The sequence below is a fragment of the Aspergillus aculeatus genome, assembly GCF_001890905.1.
Source record: "Aspergillus aculeatus ATCC 16872 unplaced genomic scaffold ASPACscaffold_11, whole genome shotgun sequence".
NCBI lineage: Eukaryota > Fungi > Ascomycota > Eurotiomycetes > Eurotiales > Aspergillaceae > Aspergillus > Aspergillus aculeatus.
Window position 1 is genome coordinate 388,904 of NW_017962986.1, and position 16,402 is coordinate 405,305.

Consider the following 16,402-nt stretch of genomic DNA (forward strand, 5'->3'; position numbering starts at 1 on the left):
CCACCACCACAACCACCAAGACCACCACCACCAAGCCCACCACCACAACCACCAAGACCACAACCACCAAGACCACAACCACCAAGACCACCACCACCAAGCCCACCACCACCAAGCCCACCACCACAACCACCAAGACCACCACCACCAAGCCCACCACAACCACCACCTCCGCCTGCAAAACAATTACCGTCTGCGACCCATGGTACACTCCTACAGATTCATGGCAGACCGTGGCCTCTTGAGCATGCTACACAAGACTCGGAACAAGTTGACAAAAAAAAGGGAACACAAAAGCCAAAATGCGGAATTCGAAAAGAGTACGAGCTTTGGGGATTATCACGAGGATTGAACCGAGATTTAGGATTTATTTTTACTTTTTTTCTTGCGTTTTACTTTATGCGACGTCTCCTGTTTCCGTCTGTTATCTTGACTGTTGAGTCTGATATGTGTGACTTTGGTTCCTATCCCGTAATTGCTTCTTTCTACTGGCGATGAACATGTAACCTGTCCTGTAATGCTTGTCGTTGGTTACACCTCGTACTAATAGTCTGATGATTTGTTGAAACGAAATAATGAAAAGTTTGTTTTTCTCCCTACAAAGACAAGTTTGTAAACTCATTGTCGCCATAATTCATTGCTCACGTCACACAGAAACCATGTTTATTCAAGTACATTTGGTGATCTATCACCTAGGAAACATAGATCCCAGGATCATGGTCGTATCCGTACGTTTCGTTTCGCCTTTTGGGAGTAATAGGACCATGCGATATCCAAGATCAGATGCGGAATTTCAGCTAGAAGTAGAAGTTGGATTGATCTGATTCTCCTCCAAATACGATACGCAAACTGACCCAAGGCCAATAGACCATCTCTGCAAGCAAGAGAACACCACTTTCCACCTCCCATATACCCACCTCAATACCCAATCCGAACTTTTACTTGGCGCGTAACAGCCTGATCGAACGATAGAGCTTAAAAGCAAGCTTGACCCCGGTAAGGATAAAGTTCACTCTGTGATGACTGGGAAAAACAAGCTCTAGGCTCAATTAGCTTTGTTTCCCTTGCCCCCCCCCCCCCCAAAAACTGAGTGGGGACCCAGATTCTACCCGGGTCTAGTTCCTCGTAAATGAACTCCTACCTTAGGAGAGGAAGACTTGTAAACTTCTTTAGACTCAATCTCTAGCACTGGAAAGCTGAATATCCGACGCTTGAAGAGCAAATAGGCTTCATCCCGCTGTAGATTAGGGTTTTCGTCTTCCCGTGATAGTGGACAAGCTTGTTTTTGGTAAGCCCCATGCCACACGGGACAACCCGCGGATTCTTCCCGCCCAGAACATGGGTTCTTGTTGTCTCTGCGAACCGTGGGACAGACATCTGTCTCCGCGGGAAGCGGCTGTAAAGGGGATTCTGGCTCGATCGGTCCACAGTCCACGGGCAAGCTATGTACCATGATTTTGACGATTGCACCGTGCACAAGAGTCCGAGGTACTGTACGTAATTGACACTACCAAGATGGTCTTAGCTTCCGCACGCATCCGTTTTCAGAGTGATGAGGTTCACATCTGGCTCAAGAGGGAAGAAGCCCAGTTGGTGTTGGGTCTTCACCCTCCCCCCCACTGTACTCAACCTTTTGGTCAGGTCGCCAACTTCTACTCTAGTATGAAGCCACGATGCACGTTCAGTGAACAGGGAAGTAACATCGAAGCATAGGCTCTTGGCCTTGTTCAAACGTATGCTTGTGCGCAGAAGATACTGGACCTCCACCGTAGTTTGATCCCCGCCCCCACCCCCGGCCCCCTCAACTTATCAAACACCAAATATAAGATGAGCTAAATTCAAATGAAATGAGATACAAGATAATTGAGGTGATAACAGATAGTGACGAGTGCCTGGCCTCCCACTGGCTGGGCAGCTCACCGCCTTCGGCCGTGTGTGTAGTTAGTTCTTCCCAGATAGCCTGGAATCCACGTTCTTCACGCTTCCCATCAGATAAAATATAATAGAACCAAGTGAAATTATACTATCGCAAGTTCTCCGAGCCTGTGAGCAGCCGTTCAGCATGCTTGACATTCTCCAGACTAGTGTTCCTCGCCGCCGACACCGAGCATTCCAACACATGCTTGCCGGCCGCGGACCACCGCGATTTTCGGGGAACGTCTGGCTCTGCATCTCGATCCCGGGTCCGTAGGTCCGGCATCCCCGTCCGCATCACCGGGAGGCGATCGATGAGCGCCCGCACCCCCTGGAGATGCACTACTTGCATGGTCCGGTCCGCCACACTCAGTGACACCGCCATCAGATCGTGTCCCGGCCGTTGATCCCACCGCACGATCGCATACGGGATGACGATATGCGGCCCGCTGCACGGGTGGGTCTGCGCTGATTGATTGAGCACGGCCGGCCCGAGCTCCAGGGCATCGCTTGAGTAGAGGATGTAGAACTCCGCCGGGGCCGGGCTGGCCAGGATCATCAGCTCCGGCCGGTAGGTGGCGCCCTCGCTGCACCCGCCGTCGAGATGCGTGCGGGGGAGGCCAGCCCAGAGCCGCAGCAATGGCTCTGAGGAAGAGGTGGTGGTCTGGACGGGGACGAAATTCGTGCCTCCGCGCATGTCCCCGTCCACGTGGGGGCCGTCGGGCACCAGCTGGGTGGACGCCTCCTCGGTGTAGTCCCAGTCGCAGCGGCCGTCGCGGAGATCGCATCGCAGCACGCGCAAGGGGTGGAAGCCGTAGACGAGATGTAGATGGTGGCTCGGACGAGGCACGGACGCGGGGTCGTCACCCTCGCCCCGAGAGGGGTCGAAAAAGGGTGACCAGTTCTTTTCCACCAAATGCGGCTCCTCGTGGGCGATGGTCAACGAGGTGGTGAACCGCGAGAAAGGCCGGTGGATGTACATGCGGCGGCGGAGGTTCAAGCCCTCGATCATGTTGAAGACGATCACGGGCTCCGCGTCGGGGACGTTCTCCTCGAGCAGGATTCGCGGGTCTTCCGCGCCCCAGAAGATCTGCCCCGACGGCGGCCACGATATGGGCACGTCGAAGATGCGTGGGAAGGCGATCGCTTCGCCCTGCCAGTCAATGGTATGGCCGTCCAACGGCTGCCACGCCGAATCGTAGAGACGCCCGCGAAGCCAACTGATTGTAGGCTGGGCCAGGTTGCCCGAGGGATAATAGCTGACTCGGTTCACCAGCAGGTACACCTGATAGCGAGCCATCCAGACGGCGGAGCCCGAGAGCTCCACCCAATTCTTGTCCACCCAGTTCTCGAAGGAGAGGCTCTGCTGCTCGAACTCGTACCGGATCTCGGGGTAGTGCTGTAAAGACCGCACCGTCCGTGTGAGATTATCGTGCAGACCAAGGCTGGAATGTACGAGTAGGGTGGAATTGAGCGCTCGATCGCCACAGTCAACGTTCGCGCCGATCAAGCCATCGTTCTGGTAGCCAAGAAGGGTGAGCTCTTCCAAGGGGGTCGCCTCGTTCACGAACCGCTCCAGGGACGTCAACAGCAGTAGTGCGATTATTATACTGACGATGCCTGTGGCTCCTTTTCGGAGATTGCGCCTATTCAACCTCATGGTGCCAGATCTATCGCAACCAGTTGTTCAACAGGCTGGTCAACGGGTTGTAGAGCGACGGTCAAACAAACGAAAAATAAAAGTAGGAACGGCGTTTCGACAAATTCTCAGTCGCTAAGCGGCCGCGCAGGCAAGGAGAATGCTTAGGGCCACAAGTCAGCAGACTGAGGTCCAGACCGGCATGGTCAATGTGTCATCGTTATCAACATTTCGAGACTTGTTGGGCTTTTTCTTTGTTCTCCAGGTAGCTTCCGAGGCTCAGTACCATAGATCCCTTTGGCTGATCCGAGAACCATGCACGCGCCGTTCGGCACGGCGAGTTCGGGCCAACTTGAAGCTTATTCGGATTACCTTCACGGGAAGACTAAAAGTTTATCGGGGGTGTTCCAGGGAACCTCGAGACCTCTGTCTAAAATCTAGACCAGACGAAGAGTCCTTGAATCCGAGTCACAGGACACGACAGAACTATAGTGTGAAGTTCATGGCAGCCAAAAACCAGCCCCCCATGGATCAATCGTACCGCCAGCCCAGGCATAAAGGCTCCATTTGGGTCTGGCTCCGTTCATCGTAATTGTAGACCCCAGGAGGCAGCAGTCACGGTACCCTAGGCGGGGAACATCTCAGTGAAACGGGCGATCACGCCAATCAAGCTAGCACAGGAGAGCATCTGCCGGTAGAGGAAGGTGGACGCTCGACAAGCCGAATCACGAGTGATGATGCGTCACCCATACTTGGTAGAGCCCGGAACAGCGGATACCACTCGGCGCGTAGATGAGGCCCAGGGCCGAAGTGGTTCCCAGCACACGAGCCAAGCTGACTACTACTGGCGGGAGCAGGAGAAATCTTCTCTGAGCTGGGAGCTCATCAGGGACACCGAGTACGCTTCCACCATAGAAGTGTCTCGACGATTTATCTAGTCGAAGGTGAAGAGAAGGAAGTTCCTTGGTTGTGTAGTACATCTCAGGGCATTGAATTTGGCACGATGTTATCTAGCACCCCCAAAATACAATCCCAGACGTCGGCTCTACGCGATTTGCCTTTCCTTACATTTTCCGTTTATGTATAGATGTAGATGTATCCATATCTTGCCATAAGTCTTAGAGCAACTGCTCGGTCACAGTCTCCCAAACCTTCTCATCCGGGTCCAAAGGCTTAAAGATTGCCGCCATCTCCAACAACAACCGGTAAACGTAGACTGACATATCGATATCGCGCAGAACCCGGCGCGACCAGGCAGACCCGGCCTCTGCAATCTCCGCGGAAATACGCTCGCCGTCGGGGTCATTGATGAGGAAGTCCACCACGGAGGGCAGCTCCTCCATGCCCATCGTAACGGGGATATAGTGCGCCCAGGGGAGCAGACGTTCGTCGTGCCACTCCTGGAACCAGGTCTGCTTCAGCACGACGGCGCGCTGCGAGAGGAGGTGGTAGAAGCGGCCGCTCATGCCGTTCCCGTCCAGGTCGTAGAGGTAGCGAAACTGCCGCTCGGCATCCTGGCCCTCGAAGTGCGCATGGCCCAGCACCCGCTCCATCTCGTCGCAGACCTCTTCGTCGCACTGGATGAAACCCCCCATCTGCACGTCGAACGCAATCCGCAGGGCGCCGCGAGTGGTGGTGGTGGTGGTGGTGGTGCGCTCGCCCCACCCCCGGATGGAGGGGCCGAAGAAGAACCGACTCACATCGAATACCTCCGCCGCCCGCTGCAGCGCGTGCACGAACCCGACAAACCGCTGTCGGTGGCCGTACCGCCACGTCGTGCGTAGCGCGTGGCCGCCGGTCGACCGGCCCCGCCAGTAAACCACCTTCAACTTGTCGTGGAAGGGAATCGAATCCTCCGTTTCCGTCTTCTTCTCGTCTTGCGCCACCGGGTTGTTCACGTAGAAGGGGCACGGAACCAAGATGTCGTGGAAGGGCGCCATGCGCGCGTAACTCAGGATCGGAGCGCGCGCGTGGGTGTAGATGAAGTTGCCCGGAGAGGCGACGAAGCCGTGCAGCTTCCCCGGCTCCGGGGACAGGCAGACATTGTGTTCCATGTTCACGTGGCGGTGCTCTACTTGCGTGCAGGATTCCTGGATCAACCCCTCGATGGATCGATCTCGATGGTCGACGAAGGTCACACTCTCCTCAAGAGATCCCCCCGCCGCTTTTGCGAGCACACGGGGCTCGTCAATGCTGTTCATGTAGACCAAGAGATTGCGAGGCAAGGCATGCGCGAAGGGGGCGAGAAGCTTCGTCCATTCGCCGCTGTATAGAAGTTCCCCTGAGACATTGACATGACCCCCGTCGACAAAGACCACCCGTCGGGTGTGTGGCCAATCTTCCTGGGGCTGGTTGTGTTTGTTGTCGTTAAGCTGTTGAAAGACGCGCTGGGCCTCGTCGGTTCGGTAGGGGCGGAGGTCGATCTCAATCTGATCGAAATCGTCAATCACCTGCGAGTCGTGGTCTATGGCAAACTGCACCCACTCCCGAAACCCCGGGGGTGGGGCTCGACGGTAGCGTCTCTCGTACTCGGCGATGGCGGCCTCGGGCGTGCGCGATTGAGCCTCGAGAAAATGCGCCATGCGCGACTGTGCGGCTTCAATCCTGCATCGGATGGCAGCAGCGGATAGACCTTTGCCGGCCTGAGCGGGCGTGCAAGCCGATTCGGTCGTCTTAAGAGCCTCCTCGTGGTTGCTGAAGCGACCCCAAATCCCCCCATAGTGCGATTGGAAGTAGAGCTGGGACGCAATGAGTATAATGAAAATGGTGGCTGAGATAACAAATGTAGCCTGACAGCTTCGTATCCAGAGTCTGAATCGAAGCAGTGACATTGCGACTTTTGCGTGTACGGCCGCCTCAGCTAATGGCAATGTATTGAAGGAAAATTATGAAAATGTGGGCATTGGCTTTGTCGATATAGATATATGGCGTTCTCGCTTTAAGGCCAACAGAAAAGAAAAAGGATTACGACTTACCAAAAATAAAGAGAGAGAAGATGATAGACAGAATGGCTACCTGTGCAACCAACAAAAAGTAACATGGTGAAATTCTTCCGTTCAAAGAACTTAGAGAAGAAGATATGCGCGTCATTGGGGTTTATGGAACCATGGTGACCGTATACGAAAATGTAGTTCGGTAGTAACCAAGTTACATTTTTGCCAACCAGGGGTCGAGGCGGGAGAGTGAGAGATGGTCCGGCGATCGGCCTAGATCTACCGTTCCGTTTCTTTGATGCCTCAGGCTGAAAGGGTTTCTCGAATCCATAAGCTGTGGCTTAATCATTTACGCCATCATTTGCTTTTTTTGGCACACTGCAACGGGCGACACTGAGCAGCCATAGATACTATACCAATAATATGTTGGAACTTATGGAATGTTCGGGCTTTCTCCCAACTGACCAACTGGATAAGTCTAATCCCTGTCAATCTGCAGTCAGCATGGACAATTCGGCCCAAGGGGCACTCTGCGTCCTTTACGGATCTATTCTCCGATTAAATCGGTATTGTACCTACTGTATGTACAATGCGCAGCCAAGACTACTCGACGAGTGCAGTGCTGGTCAGCGGTTGAGCTGGATGCCGCTTGATGTGGTTACGCCCTCTCTACATACCGTCGCAACGTTCCCCAGCCCTTCCAGCACCCTACCCCAGGCTCCTTCAGCCAAGTCGACGTATCCATCCCTTGTACGCAGGTATAATCTTGATCTCGCTTATTGTCAAGACCAAATCCACTCATTCTCATTATAGACCAAGTCCGCCCGCTGCACTTCCCGGACAATGGCCGATACGCCATCGGATGAGGACGTAAGTTAATTCGTAGTCAGGATAAGAGAGACACGTCAAGCATCGAAGACATAATCACCTAGAGGAGGGAATTTTATCATCATAATGAACACTCCTGAGCAGAGAGCAACCAACGCTAAATCAACATAAAAGGTAGCAACTGAAAAATCACGCCTCCATTTCAAGACCTTCCTCTTCCGCCTTCTTCTCCTTCTTCACACTCCTCCACCCGACCCCCCACGCGAACACAAACTGCGCCACCGACAGCGCCGTCGTCAAATAGAATACCTGATCCACGCTCTTCGCGAACGCGCGCACCACCGCCGGCAAGTCTTCCGACGACACCACCGACCGGAACCCCGTCGCGCCCGCCTGGATGACCCCCGCCGCGTCGACGCCCGCCGCATACCGCGGGATCTCCGTGCGCAGCGCCTGCGCAAAGATCACCTCCGCCACCGCCAGGAAGATCGCCCCGCCGAAGGTCTGCGCGCAGGTCATCATCGCCATCGCCGTGGAGACGTCGTCGCCTTGCACTGCGTTTTGGATGGCGATCATCGGCTTGATTTGGGGTTAGCTTGGCTGGAATGAGTGTGGTTTGGGGAGAGGAGGAAGGACTCACAACTTGTGAGATTGCGCCGCGCCCAAACCCCACCAGTGCCTGGTACCCTGCCCACTTGGGGACGGAGGTGTGCGGGCCCAGGGTCGAGAGGAAGCCGTTACCCACGGAGTCGAGGATGGCGCCCAGCACGCCCCAGGGGAGGTAGTAGCCCAGTTTCGAAGCTGGAATCCATCGTTAGCTTTGCTGCGTCTTGTTTCCGTCCGCAGAAGGAGTGGATGATGAAAAGACTACAGGGGAGGAACGTACTCAGAACCCCCGACACAACCGCCATTATCAACTGACACAGGATATTCGGCAGCAGGTTCACCCCGCTCACCAGCGCCGACTTGCCCCGCACCGACTGGAAGTAGATGGGCAGGTAGTACGAGAGCGTCATCGTGAACCCGAAGATCACCATCGACAGCAGGCTGCTGCACAGCACGATCTGGTCGCACACCAGGTGGCCGGGGATCATCGCCTCGGCGCCCATGCGCCGCTCCCACAGCGCAAACACTGCGAACGTCGCCGCCGACCCAACGAACAGCCCGATCACCGTCGCGCTGTCCCACGCGTAGCTGTTGCCGCCGTACTGTAGGGCGAGCAGCAGCATGATTGACGCCGGCGCGAAGAGCACGAACCCCACCAGGTCGAATTTCTGGAGGAAGAGCGACTGCAGCACTTCCCGCGCCGGGGGTTTGGGCTTCTGGTCTGGGATCCGGGTGAAGAGGAGGAGGGCGCCCACTAACGCGCCGATGGGCAGGTTCATGTAGAAGCCTATTTCGGAGGGAGTGTCAGTGTATGCTGTGGTTTGCGATGAAAGAATGGATAATCCGAACTTACACCACCGCCAGGTCGAGTAGGTCGTAAACGCACCACCGACTAACGGCCCGCCTACGAGGCCGAGCTGTCCCACTGCGAGTCACCATTAGTCAATTACTCTTTTCTTCCTGCAAGCATCAAAACGAAGGGGAACAGGGATACACACCTCCCATAATCACCCCAATCATCGCCGGCCGCTTCTTGTTTGGCACCGCCCCGGCCAGGATGTTCAGCGCCCCGTTCAGCATCCCCGACGACCCCATCCCGGCCACCGCGCGCCCGATGATCAGCATCTTGGACGAGGTGGCCACCCCGCAGATCAGGGAGCCCAGCTCGAACAGCCCGAAGAAGGAGAGGAAGGTCCATTTCGAGGAGAAGTAGGTGTAGAATTTACCGGTGAGGGGTTGGAGGGCGGCGCTGTCTCGTGTCGCGGTCGTTAGCTAGATAACATAGGGTAGGGTTATTCGAAGGGCATCGAGGGGATTTCCTACCTGGAGATCGTATACGCGCTACCGTACCAGGCCACATCCTCGAGGGAATTGAACTGACTCGTAATTTTGGGGATCGCCTATTTCCCACCAAAACCATAAGGTCAGTATTTTCGCTTTCCGTTTTGAGTGCATCTTCCTCGTGGTGCAAGTAGGGGGGTAATTGGGAATGGCCCACCGTCGACACAATCGACACATCCAACAACATCAGAAACACGACCAGCGTGATTCCTGCGATCACCATCACCAGCGTCAACCCGTGCACCCATTCCGGCTCGTACTCGTCTTTCGGGTGGATGGGTTTCTTCTCGTCGTGATGCTCCGGCTCCGGTTCCCACGGGGTGGGGTTGGAGCCCAGCAGATGGGGCTTGCTGCTGGTGCTGGTGCTGTCTTGGCTCATCGTGGCGGCGTGAAGGCTTTTCGGCGAACGGGGTTTCTCAAGTGATTGCGCCATGTTGGCTCTGTATGCTAGAGGAGTATTGAGATGGCACCTAAATAATGTCAGCGGAATGAAGGTAGATGGGAGGGCTTGTTTTAAGTATCGGGGCCGGAGACGGTGTTGGTAGTTCCCGTCTCCGGACGCCGGTTTGTTTTTGTGGGGGGGGGGATGATGGCTGCGCTGGCGCTGTCGAACGCCGGTTCTCCCGCTGCGAATTCCGGTCCTTACTAGTAGTGGTCAACGCCGTATCCCTTGTTTGCTGCTACCGGTCGGAGATCTCCCCATTTGGGAATTTACCGAGCAAAATAATATAGTATCAATGTTGTCTAATTACAAATTGACTCGACAAAGTTCCAGCGATAGGATGGCTGTACTTCGTAGGCTGTGCTTTGTGGGAAGAATGGAACAGGACGAACGGCCCCAGTGTCTTCGTCCGGCGTGGCTTACAACGAGGTAAAGTGGCACAAATTACTACTGTTATAGTTTTGCTTTCAATTATTGTCTACCCTGGTATGCAGTGAGGACTCTTGAAATATCCTTAGAAAGCCACAAAGATATCATACAGTGAAATTGTTGTAAACATGAACGCGTGCTTCGGAGATGTAAGCGGCGCAAGATATAAATTCAGCTGTCTCGGGTATCTGAAGCTCTCTACACCACCGACTTATCCTACAAATATACATGAACAAGAGGGACATAGACAAAGACGTCATAGCTCGATACACCAAATGTATATCCACTACGACCAAGAAGAAAACCCGCCCGCCCCGTTCCCCTCGGTCAACCACGCCATCTCCGACCAGCTCAGGAAACTATCCAGATCGCCCATCTCCATGCTCGACGCAAACCCCTCCCCGCCCCCACCACCGCGATCGACCACCACCCCGGGACACTCGGGCAGCCGCACCGCCCACTCGCTCCGCAGCTTCTGCATCATCATCCCCAGCTTACTGAACGGATCGCCGAGCGCCCCATCGCTGTGCATCCCGACCGCCGCGGCCACCTGGCTCATGCGCGTGGCGATCTGTTCCGCGACCACTAACAGGTCCACCGTGCCTTTCACCGCCGCCTTGTCCCAGCCCGGGTAGTCCAAGGTCGAGAGTCGGAAGAGGGTCACCAAGCAGTGCGACACCTGGGTGAGATAGGGCAGCGCCAGGGAGGTGTATTCCGCCGGAGCGATGGTGAAAAAGAGGTCGAAGAACTGCTTGACCACGTGCAGGCAGGCGTACAGGTGGCCGAGTCGCTGGCTGCTCATCTCCTCGTCGGGCGGGGGCTTGACGAGGGCAACCTCGTAGAGGCTGATTTCGGTGTCGTAGAGATGAAATAGGATGGGTTCTGGGTGCCGGTTAGTCTCTGCTGTGCTGTTTGATAGTGGTTTCCAGGAGGTTGCACGTACTGTTGCCGGTCAGGGGAATGGGCATCTCGACTTTGATCGTCTCCAGCCGTGACTCGAATGCCTTGAGATGGAACGCGGCGAGCGCCTGGGTCGGATGCAGGCCGTACACGCCCTCACTCCAGGGTCCCTGTAGGATCTGGTCTGCGAGGAGTCGCGTGCGCGTGATCTGCACCAGGACGCCGTCACCGGGTGATTCGTCGCTTTGCGCGAGGATGTCGAGACACTCTTTCATGTGCGGGGTCCATCGCAGCGGGTCCATTCGCCCGAGAAACTGCGCGATTCTGTGCTGGTCAGTCACTCGGCCAGTGTTTCAGTGCGGTGGAACGTACATGGAAGTCAGCACAAAGCAGCTCAAGACTGCGCGGCGTTCGTTCATCGTGCGGCGCGTCGAGATGGACGCTTTCAGCCCCGGCATGTGGCCCACAGCATTGCTGTTAGACACGGTCATGCTCAGGTCCGGCGGCGCAGGCTTGTTGAGCCCCAGCTCGTAGACCAGGCCGATCGCCATCTGGGCATAGATGCATAGCGATGACTTTTGCGGCTGGCTGTGAAACGTGACCCTGCAGTCGATCAGCGATGAACTCACACAGACCCAGGAGGCAAGATATACCAGGCGAGATAGACCAAGACCCCCTGCAGCAAGTCCAGGGACTTATCGCAGTCGACCAACAGGCGTTTGCCCGCCAGCTCGCGGATGGTGACACACAAGGCGGCTTGCCGGGCGGCATGCTTACTCTCCACCGCGGTGATACACCGCCACAGGAATGGCGACTGGTGTTTTAGGTCTTGCGCAGTGGTTGTGGCGGGGATATGGATTAGAGGAAGGAACTGCAGCCGGTGTGTACGGAAGGCATGCAGAGCCTCTTCTTCCTCCGCTGGAGTGTCGACGACGTCTTCTCGTTCGGGGGAGGATGTTTCGGCCTCAGGCTCTGGATGAGTGTCTGCGGGGAGCGGAGTCGGCGTCTGCAGTCCGGTCCGACCGGCGGCACCGGAGGAGGTCAGCAGCATCATCAGCCCATCCATTTTCCGTTCCAGCTGGACCGTCTTGGAAAGAGGGCGCGTCTTGCGACGGCCCTCGGGGATGCGACATTCTTTGTTGAGACGGTGGCATCTGTGGTGTTTGAATCATCTTGTCAATGGTGATTGTTGATACTGATAATGTTAGTGTCAACTGGACGGACTTTTGACCCACCTTTCACAACGGCCGCCCGCACTCCGGGGTACGCATCGACACTTGGCACGAGCACAGGTGGCACACGCATTGCCATAGGGTAGAGGGGAGCGTATGGCGGATTCCATCATGATACGCAGATCTTGCTGGGCTCACATGAAATGGGAAGGGAAAGGGGCAAAGAAAGAGGAGCGGAGGAGGAATAGGAGGGAGAAAGTGGATATGGAGAGGGACCGGACACGGCCTTGGGGCAACCCCGACTGACACGTGACCTCTCCTGCTTATGCCCAACATATTACAGATTAATTTACAGATTAAACTTACAGATTGATTGGAGTCATCTGGTTTATTGGAATCACTGGTCGATAATCCCATGCTATCTCTCTCACCACTCTGCAGGTAGTTTGTTGAATGGCTGGCTGACTCCGGCCACTACATCTGGATACAGTTCTGTACTGTACATCTACTGTACATGCAGCCTCACATAGATTTATGCTTACCATCCAACCTTATCATGCCCTCCCAACACACCTATTGCGTGAAGAGCAGTCCAGTAGCCAAGTCAATCCCTCAACGGACAAGTCAGCCATCTCCGCTCCTTTCTTCAAGATCTCCGACCGTAATAAGTCTACTATTGGTGGTGAGTCCGAAGGATGCGGCCCCCAGCGCTGGGCGACCGGAGTCTAGCCTTGGAGCCTTACAGCCTTAGGGCTGGCTCCAACCCTTTTCTTCTGCTATAGAAAAACATCCCCTGCAGCTCCTGCTCAGTCCCCCTTATCGTGCTACCATCAGCTGAGTTTATCCCCTCGAGAATGTCGGAGACACACGACTCATCTTCTACCGCCTCCAGCCTGGAGAAAGGCCCGCATCCCTCGCACACTGGCGACCCTGGCGACTCGGAAACCAGTCACTCGGCGGAAGATGCCAGCCCGGCTGCCGCGTCGCCCCCTAAGAAGCAGGGAGCCAGGGCCTGGTTGGCACTGACTGGTGGTGTTCTGGGCATGTTCGCCTCCTTTGGCTGGGTCAACTGTGTTGCGGTCTTTCAGGCTGAGTATGAGCTGAACCAGCTGCGTGACTATTCCAGTTCGCAGGTGTCCTGGATCTCCTCGGTGCTCTGTATGTTGGCCTTCAAGTCGCTCAAACGCATCCTCTCTGACAGGCTTCAGTTTTCTTCATGCTCGGGTTCTCCCCCGTGGCCGGCCGACTGTACGACGGCCATGGCCCGCGTCTCCCCATCGTCATCGGCACCTTCCTGCACGTCTTCGGCCTCATGATGGCCAGCCTGTCCACCAAATACTACCAGTTCATCCTCAGCCAGTCCGTGTGCTCCGGACTCGGCACCTCGTTGATTATCACCCCATCCATGACCGCCGTAAGTGACCCCGTCCAGCCTCTGCCCCCTGATCCCACCACCACACAACTCATACTTCTTCCAAGCCAATGACCTACTTCCACGACCGCCGCGCCCTGGCCGGAGGATTCGCCATCGCCGGCTCCTCGCTGGGCGGCGTCATCTTCCCCTTCATGGTCAACCACCTGCTCTCGTCGATCGGGTTCGCCTGGACGATGCGCGCCTGCGCATTCCTGATCCTCGGCCTGCTGCTCGTCACCTGCACGCTAATCTCGTCCAACGCCACCCACAGCCCGAAGGAGTTCAAGCTCAGCCACTACCTGCGGCCGTTAAAGGAGGTGAACTTCTTGCTGATGTGCATCGCCAGCTTCTTCATGTACTGTACGTTCTCTCCCCGATACCATCCAAAGATCAGACAACAGATAGAACTGACCCCCCAAAAAGGGGGCATGTTCGTCCCCTACGTGTTCATGGTAATCTCCTCCATCCACTACGGCATGTCCGTGACGATGGGCTACAATCTGATCCCCATCCAAAACGGCGTAAGGTATGTTGCAGCCAGCCCCTTGAACCCCCTTCCCCACCAAACAATAAAACTAATCCACATGGGAAAGTTTCTTCGGCCGCACCGTCCCCCAGATCTGGGCGCGCAAGTATGGCCAATTCAACGTCTTCATCCTGGCGATGGTCGCCTCGATCGTGGTGGTGCTCGCCTCGTGGCTCCCCTCGCGCGGCAACGCCGCCATCATTGTTTTCACCATCCTGTTCGGGTTTGTGTCGGGCACCACCATCGGCCTGGGCCCCATGCTCGTCATGGCGCTGTCCCCGCCCACGGAGATCGGATACCGGGTGGGCACGGTGTTTGCGGTGGCCGGGTTGGGGGCGCTGACGAGTCCCCCGATCGCGGGCGTGTTGATCACCCGGAATGGCGGGGATTATGTGTACGCGGCGGTGTTTAGTGGGGTGGCGTACGCGGTGTCGACAGTGGTGATGGTTATTCTGAGGGTGAGGATTGGGGGGTGGGGGTTCTTGTCGAAGGTTTAGTTGAGGGGTTATTTTGGTGATTTTTTGGGGGGGTTTGGTTTGGGGCTTGGGAGATGGGGGAGGAGGGAGAGGTAGAGTTGAGGTTTTGAGGTTTATATCTTCTTACATTCGGACATTTATGTAAACAATTTGGATTATGGTTTATCTCACATAATCAGTTGATAGAAAATGAAAGTGTTAGATGCAGTTGCCCTCTTGGCGAGCTCGTGTCTTTGACATGAATATTACAACAAACTACAGAATTCAGGCGACAGATGAAAAGCGAAAATGTTCAACACTGCCGTCACATATACATTTAACTATTATATTTCTTTCTTTGTATATTATTTTATCATATTATAGTAGCAACTTCCACTAACACATGAATAATACATGAATCAATATCCCCTACTCACCCGTCCCAAACTACAAATTGGACACAAGTTAGACCAGAACAGATACCATTCCCTACCAACCTACCAAACAACAACCAAAAGAAAAAACGAATATCCCTCATGACAAACCAACCAAAAACCAAGATAACTAAGCACACCCCCAAATAGGATACACCAACTTAAACCCCGAGGCCTGACCCCTCCGCACCGCATCAATGCCGCCAATCACTCCGCGCAACCCGCCGGACTCCTCCTGCACGGGGTGCGTGACCAGCCCTCCCTTCGCCAGAACCGCCTCCATCTCCGCGTACCACCGCTCCGCTGCGGCGCGGTCCGCCGGCCTTGCAAGAAGATTGTACGGCGCCTCCCAGCCGACGATCTCGCGCCCGAACTGCGTGAACAGGAACACCCACTCCGGGCGCACGCTGCGGCGCGTGTGCCGGTTCAGCGGGAACGGGTCCAGCGAGACGTACTTGCCGCCCGCCCGGCCGATCGCCTCGTAGCAGATCTGCATCGACTTCGTCGTGCTGATGCAGTCCAGCGCGAAGGCCAGCGTGTTGGCCGTGTGGTCGCGCAGGTCCGAGCCGCAGGTCGGCGACCGGTAGTCGAAGGTCGCGGCCGCGCCGAGTTGCTGCAGCCGCGTGAAGTTGTGCGGGGAGCTGGTGGTTAGTGGGGTGAAGCCGAATCTTTTGGGATTTGAGCAGATGTTAGCTAAGCTGGGATGCTTTCTTTCTTTTGTTTATTTTTCATTTTGTCTGCTTTGAGATGTAGGGGCTGGCTTACCGGCGCAGCACTTGGATGGCCAGCGTTCCTGTCGCGGTACCTCCGCCATACACTAGGACATACGTCGGAGTCTTTCTTGAAGCAATACTCTCCGACTCTGACTCGCTCGCGCCCACGAGCGGCAGGCCGAGGGTCTGGTACAGCGCCAATCCGGTGGTCGCCAGCCCGCAGCCCAGCGTCGCCGCCTGCTGGAAGCTCATCGAGTCCGGGATGCAGAGCACCAGCGCCGCGGGCACCGCCACGTACTCGGCGAAGGCGCCGTTGTCGCGCTGGCCCGCGTTGTTGCCGAACACGCAGCCGCACACGCGCGTGCCCAGGGCTAGGCGCGACGAGAAGAAAGCGGAGGAGGTGACTCCCTCACCGAGGGCCACGATCTCGCCCGCGAAGTCCAGCCCGGCGGTGGCACCGGGGCTGGGCGACATGTCGGCGGATTTGGCGTCGTAGGGGTTCAGTCCGACACAGGCGACCCGCACCAGCACCTCGTCGGCGCCCAGCTGGGGTAGGGGCTGGCTGGTGTGCAGCTCGATGCTGCCGGGACCGGTTATCTTCAGTGCCTGTTGGGTAGTCGGTAATTCGCTCATGGTGATGATGTGAGTGGAGAGGA

At 56.0% G+C, this 16,402-nt stretch overlaps 6 protein-coding genes across 6 annotated transcripts; 1 reads left to right on the forward strand and 5 right to left on the reverse strand.

Moving 5' to 3' along the window:
• Positions 1-2,023: 2,023 nt before the first annotated feature.
• Positions 2,024-3,574, reverse strand: ASPACDRAFT_44802 (glycosyltransferase family 91 protein; the record flags this gene model as incomplete). Its single annotated transcript, XM_020201488.1, has 1 exon — positions 2,024-3,574. The coding sequence occupies one exon, from the start codon at positions 3,572-3,574 to the stop codon at positions 2,024-2,026; it is 1,551 nt and encodes a 516-aa protein (XP_020054635.1).
• A 1,097-nt stretch (positions 3,575-4,671) lies between these two features.
• On the reverse strand, positions 4,672-5,607 carry ASPACDRAFT_53243 (glycosyltransferase family 90 protein; the record flags this gene model as incomplete). Its single annotated transcript, XM_020202717.1, has 1 exon — positions 4,672-5,607. One exon carries the CDS (start codon positions 5,605-5,607, stop codon positions 4,672-4,674), a length of 936 nt encoding a protein of 311 aa, XP_020054636.1.
• A 1,835-nt stretch (positions 5,608-7,442) lies between these two features.
• On the reverse strand, positions 7,443-9,668 carry ASPACDRAFT_79821 (MDR family MFS transporter). Its single transcript, XM_020205500.1, has 7 exons — positions 9,419-9,668; positions 9,244-9,320; positions 8,919-9,169; positions 8,774-8,845; positions 8,201-8,707; positions 7,955-8,115; positions 7,443-7,893 (listed from the first exon to the last, which is right to left on the reverse strand). Exons 1-7 carry the CDS (start codon positions 9,638-9,640, stop codon positions 7,504-7,506), a joined length of 1,680 nt encoding a protein of 559 aa, XP_020054637.1. The 5' UTR covers positions 9,641-9,668; the 3' UTR covers positions 7,443-7,503.
• Positions 9,669-10,265: 597 nt separating this feature from the next.
• On the reverse strand, positions 10,266-12,441 carry ASPACDRAFT_122126 (transcription factor domain-containing protein). The gene is made up of 5 exons (XM_020196494.1): positions 12,268-12,441; positions 11,686-12,186; positions 11,405-11,635; positions 11,076-11,356; positions 10,266-11,014 (listed from the first exon to the last, which is right to left on the reverse strand). The coding sequence occupies exons 2-5, from the start codon at positions 12,096-12,098 to the stop codon at positions 10,419-10,421; spliced, it is 1,521 nt and encodes a 506-aa protein (XP_020054638.1). The 5' UTR covers positions 12,099-12,186; positions 12,268-12,441; the 3' UTR covers positions 10,266-10,418.
• A 451-nt stretch (positions 12,442-12,892) lies between these two features.
• On the forward strand, positions 12,893-14,755 carry ASPACDRAFT_1881795 (uncharacterized protein). The gene is made up of 4 exons (XM_020198256.1): positions 12,893-13,362; positions 13,413-13,618; positions 13,684-14,144; positions 14,212-14,755. The coding sequence occupies exons 1-4, from the start codon at positions 13,059-13,061 to the stop codon at positions 14,639-14,641; spliced, it is 1,401 nt and encodes a 466-aa protein (XP_020054639.1). The 5' UTR covers positions 12,893-13,058; the 3' UTR covers positions 14,642-14,755.
• Positions 14,756-15,163: 408 nt separating this feature from the next.
• ASPACDRAFT_44807 (zinc-binding alcohol dehydrogenase family protein) lies at positions 15,164-16,379 on the reverse strand (the record flags this gene model as incomplete). Its single annotated transcript, XM_020201489.1, has 2 exons — positions 15,164-15,701; positions 15,799-16,379. The coding sequence occupies 2 exons, from the start codon at positions 16,377-16,379 to the stop codon at positions 15,164-15,166; spliced, it is 1,119 nt and encodes a 372-aa protein (XP_020054640.1).
• Positions 16,380-16,402: the final 23 nt, after the last annotated feature.

Excerpts from the sequence above, each read along its gene's own strand:
- ASPACDRAFT_79821 (XM_020205500.1), bottom strand. The coding sequence starts at position 9,640 with ATGAGCCAAGACAGCACCAGCACCAGCAGCAAGCCCCATCTGCTGGGC. Across the intron at positions 8,846-8,918 it reads GATTGGGGTGATTATGGGAG|TGGGACAGCTCGGCCTCGTA; the intron begins GTGTGTATCCCT and ends GGTGACTCGCAG. Across the intron at positions 8,708-8,773 it reads CTACTCGACCTGGCGGTGGT|GCTTCTACATGAACCTGCCC; the intron begins GTAAGTTCGGAT and ends CCTCCGAAATAG.
- ASPACDRAFT_1881795 (XM_020198256.1), top strand. The coding sequence starts at position 13,059 with ATGTCGGAGACACACGACTCATCTTCTACCGCCTCCAGCCTGGAGAAA. Across the intron at positions 13,363-13,412 it reads CTGGATCTCCTCGGTGCTCT|TTTTCTTCATGCTCGGGTTC; the intron begins GTATGTTGGCCT and ends GACAGGCTTCAG. Across the intron at positions 13,619-13,683 it reads TCACCCCATCCATGACCGCC|CCAATGACCTACTTCCACGA; the intron begins GTAAGTGACCCC and ends ACTTCTTCCAAG.
- ASPACDRAFT_122126 (XM_020196494.1), bottom strand. The coding sequence starts at position 12,098 with ATGGATGGGCTGATGATGCTGCTGACCTCCTCCGGTGCCGCCGGTCGG. Across the intron at positions 11,357-11,404 it reads TGCTTTGTGCTGACTTCCAT|AATCGCGCAGTTTCTCGGGC; the intron begins GTACGTTCCACC and ends TGACCAGCACAG. Across the intron at positions 11,015-11,075 it reads CATTCCCCTGACCGGCAACA|AACCCATCCTATTTCATCTC; the intron begins GTACGTGCAACC and ends ACCGGCACCCAG.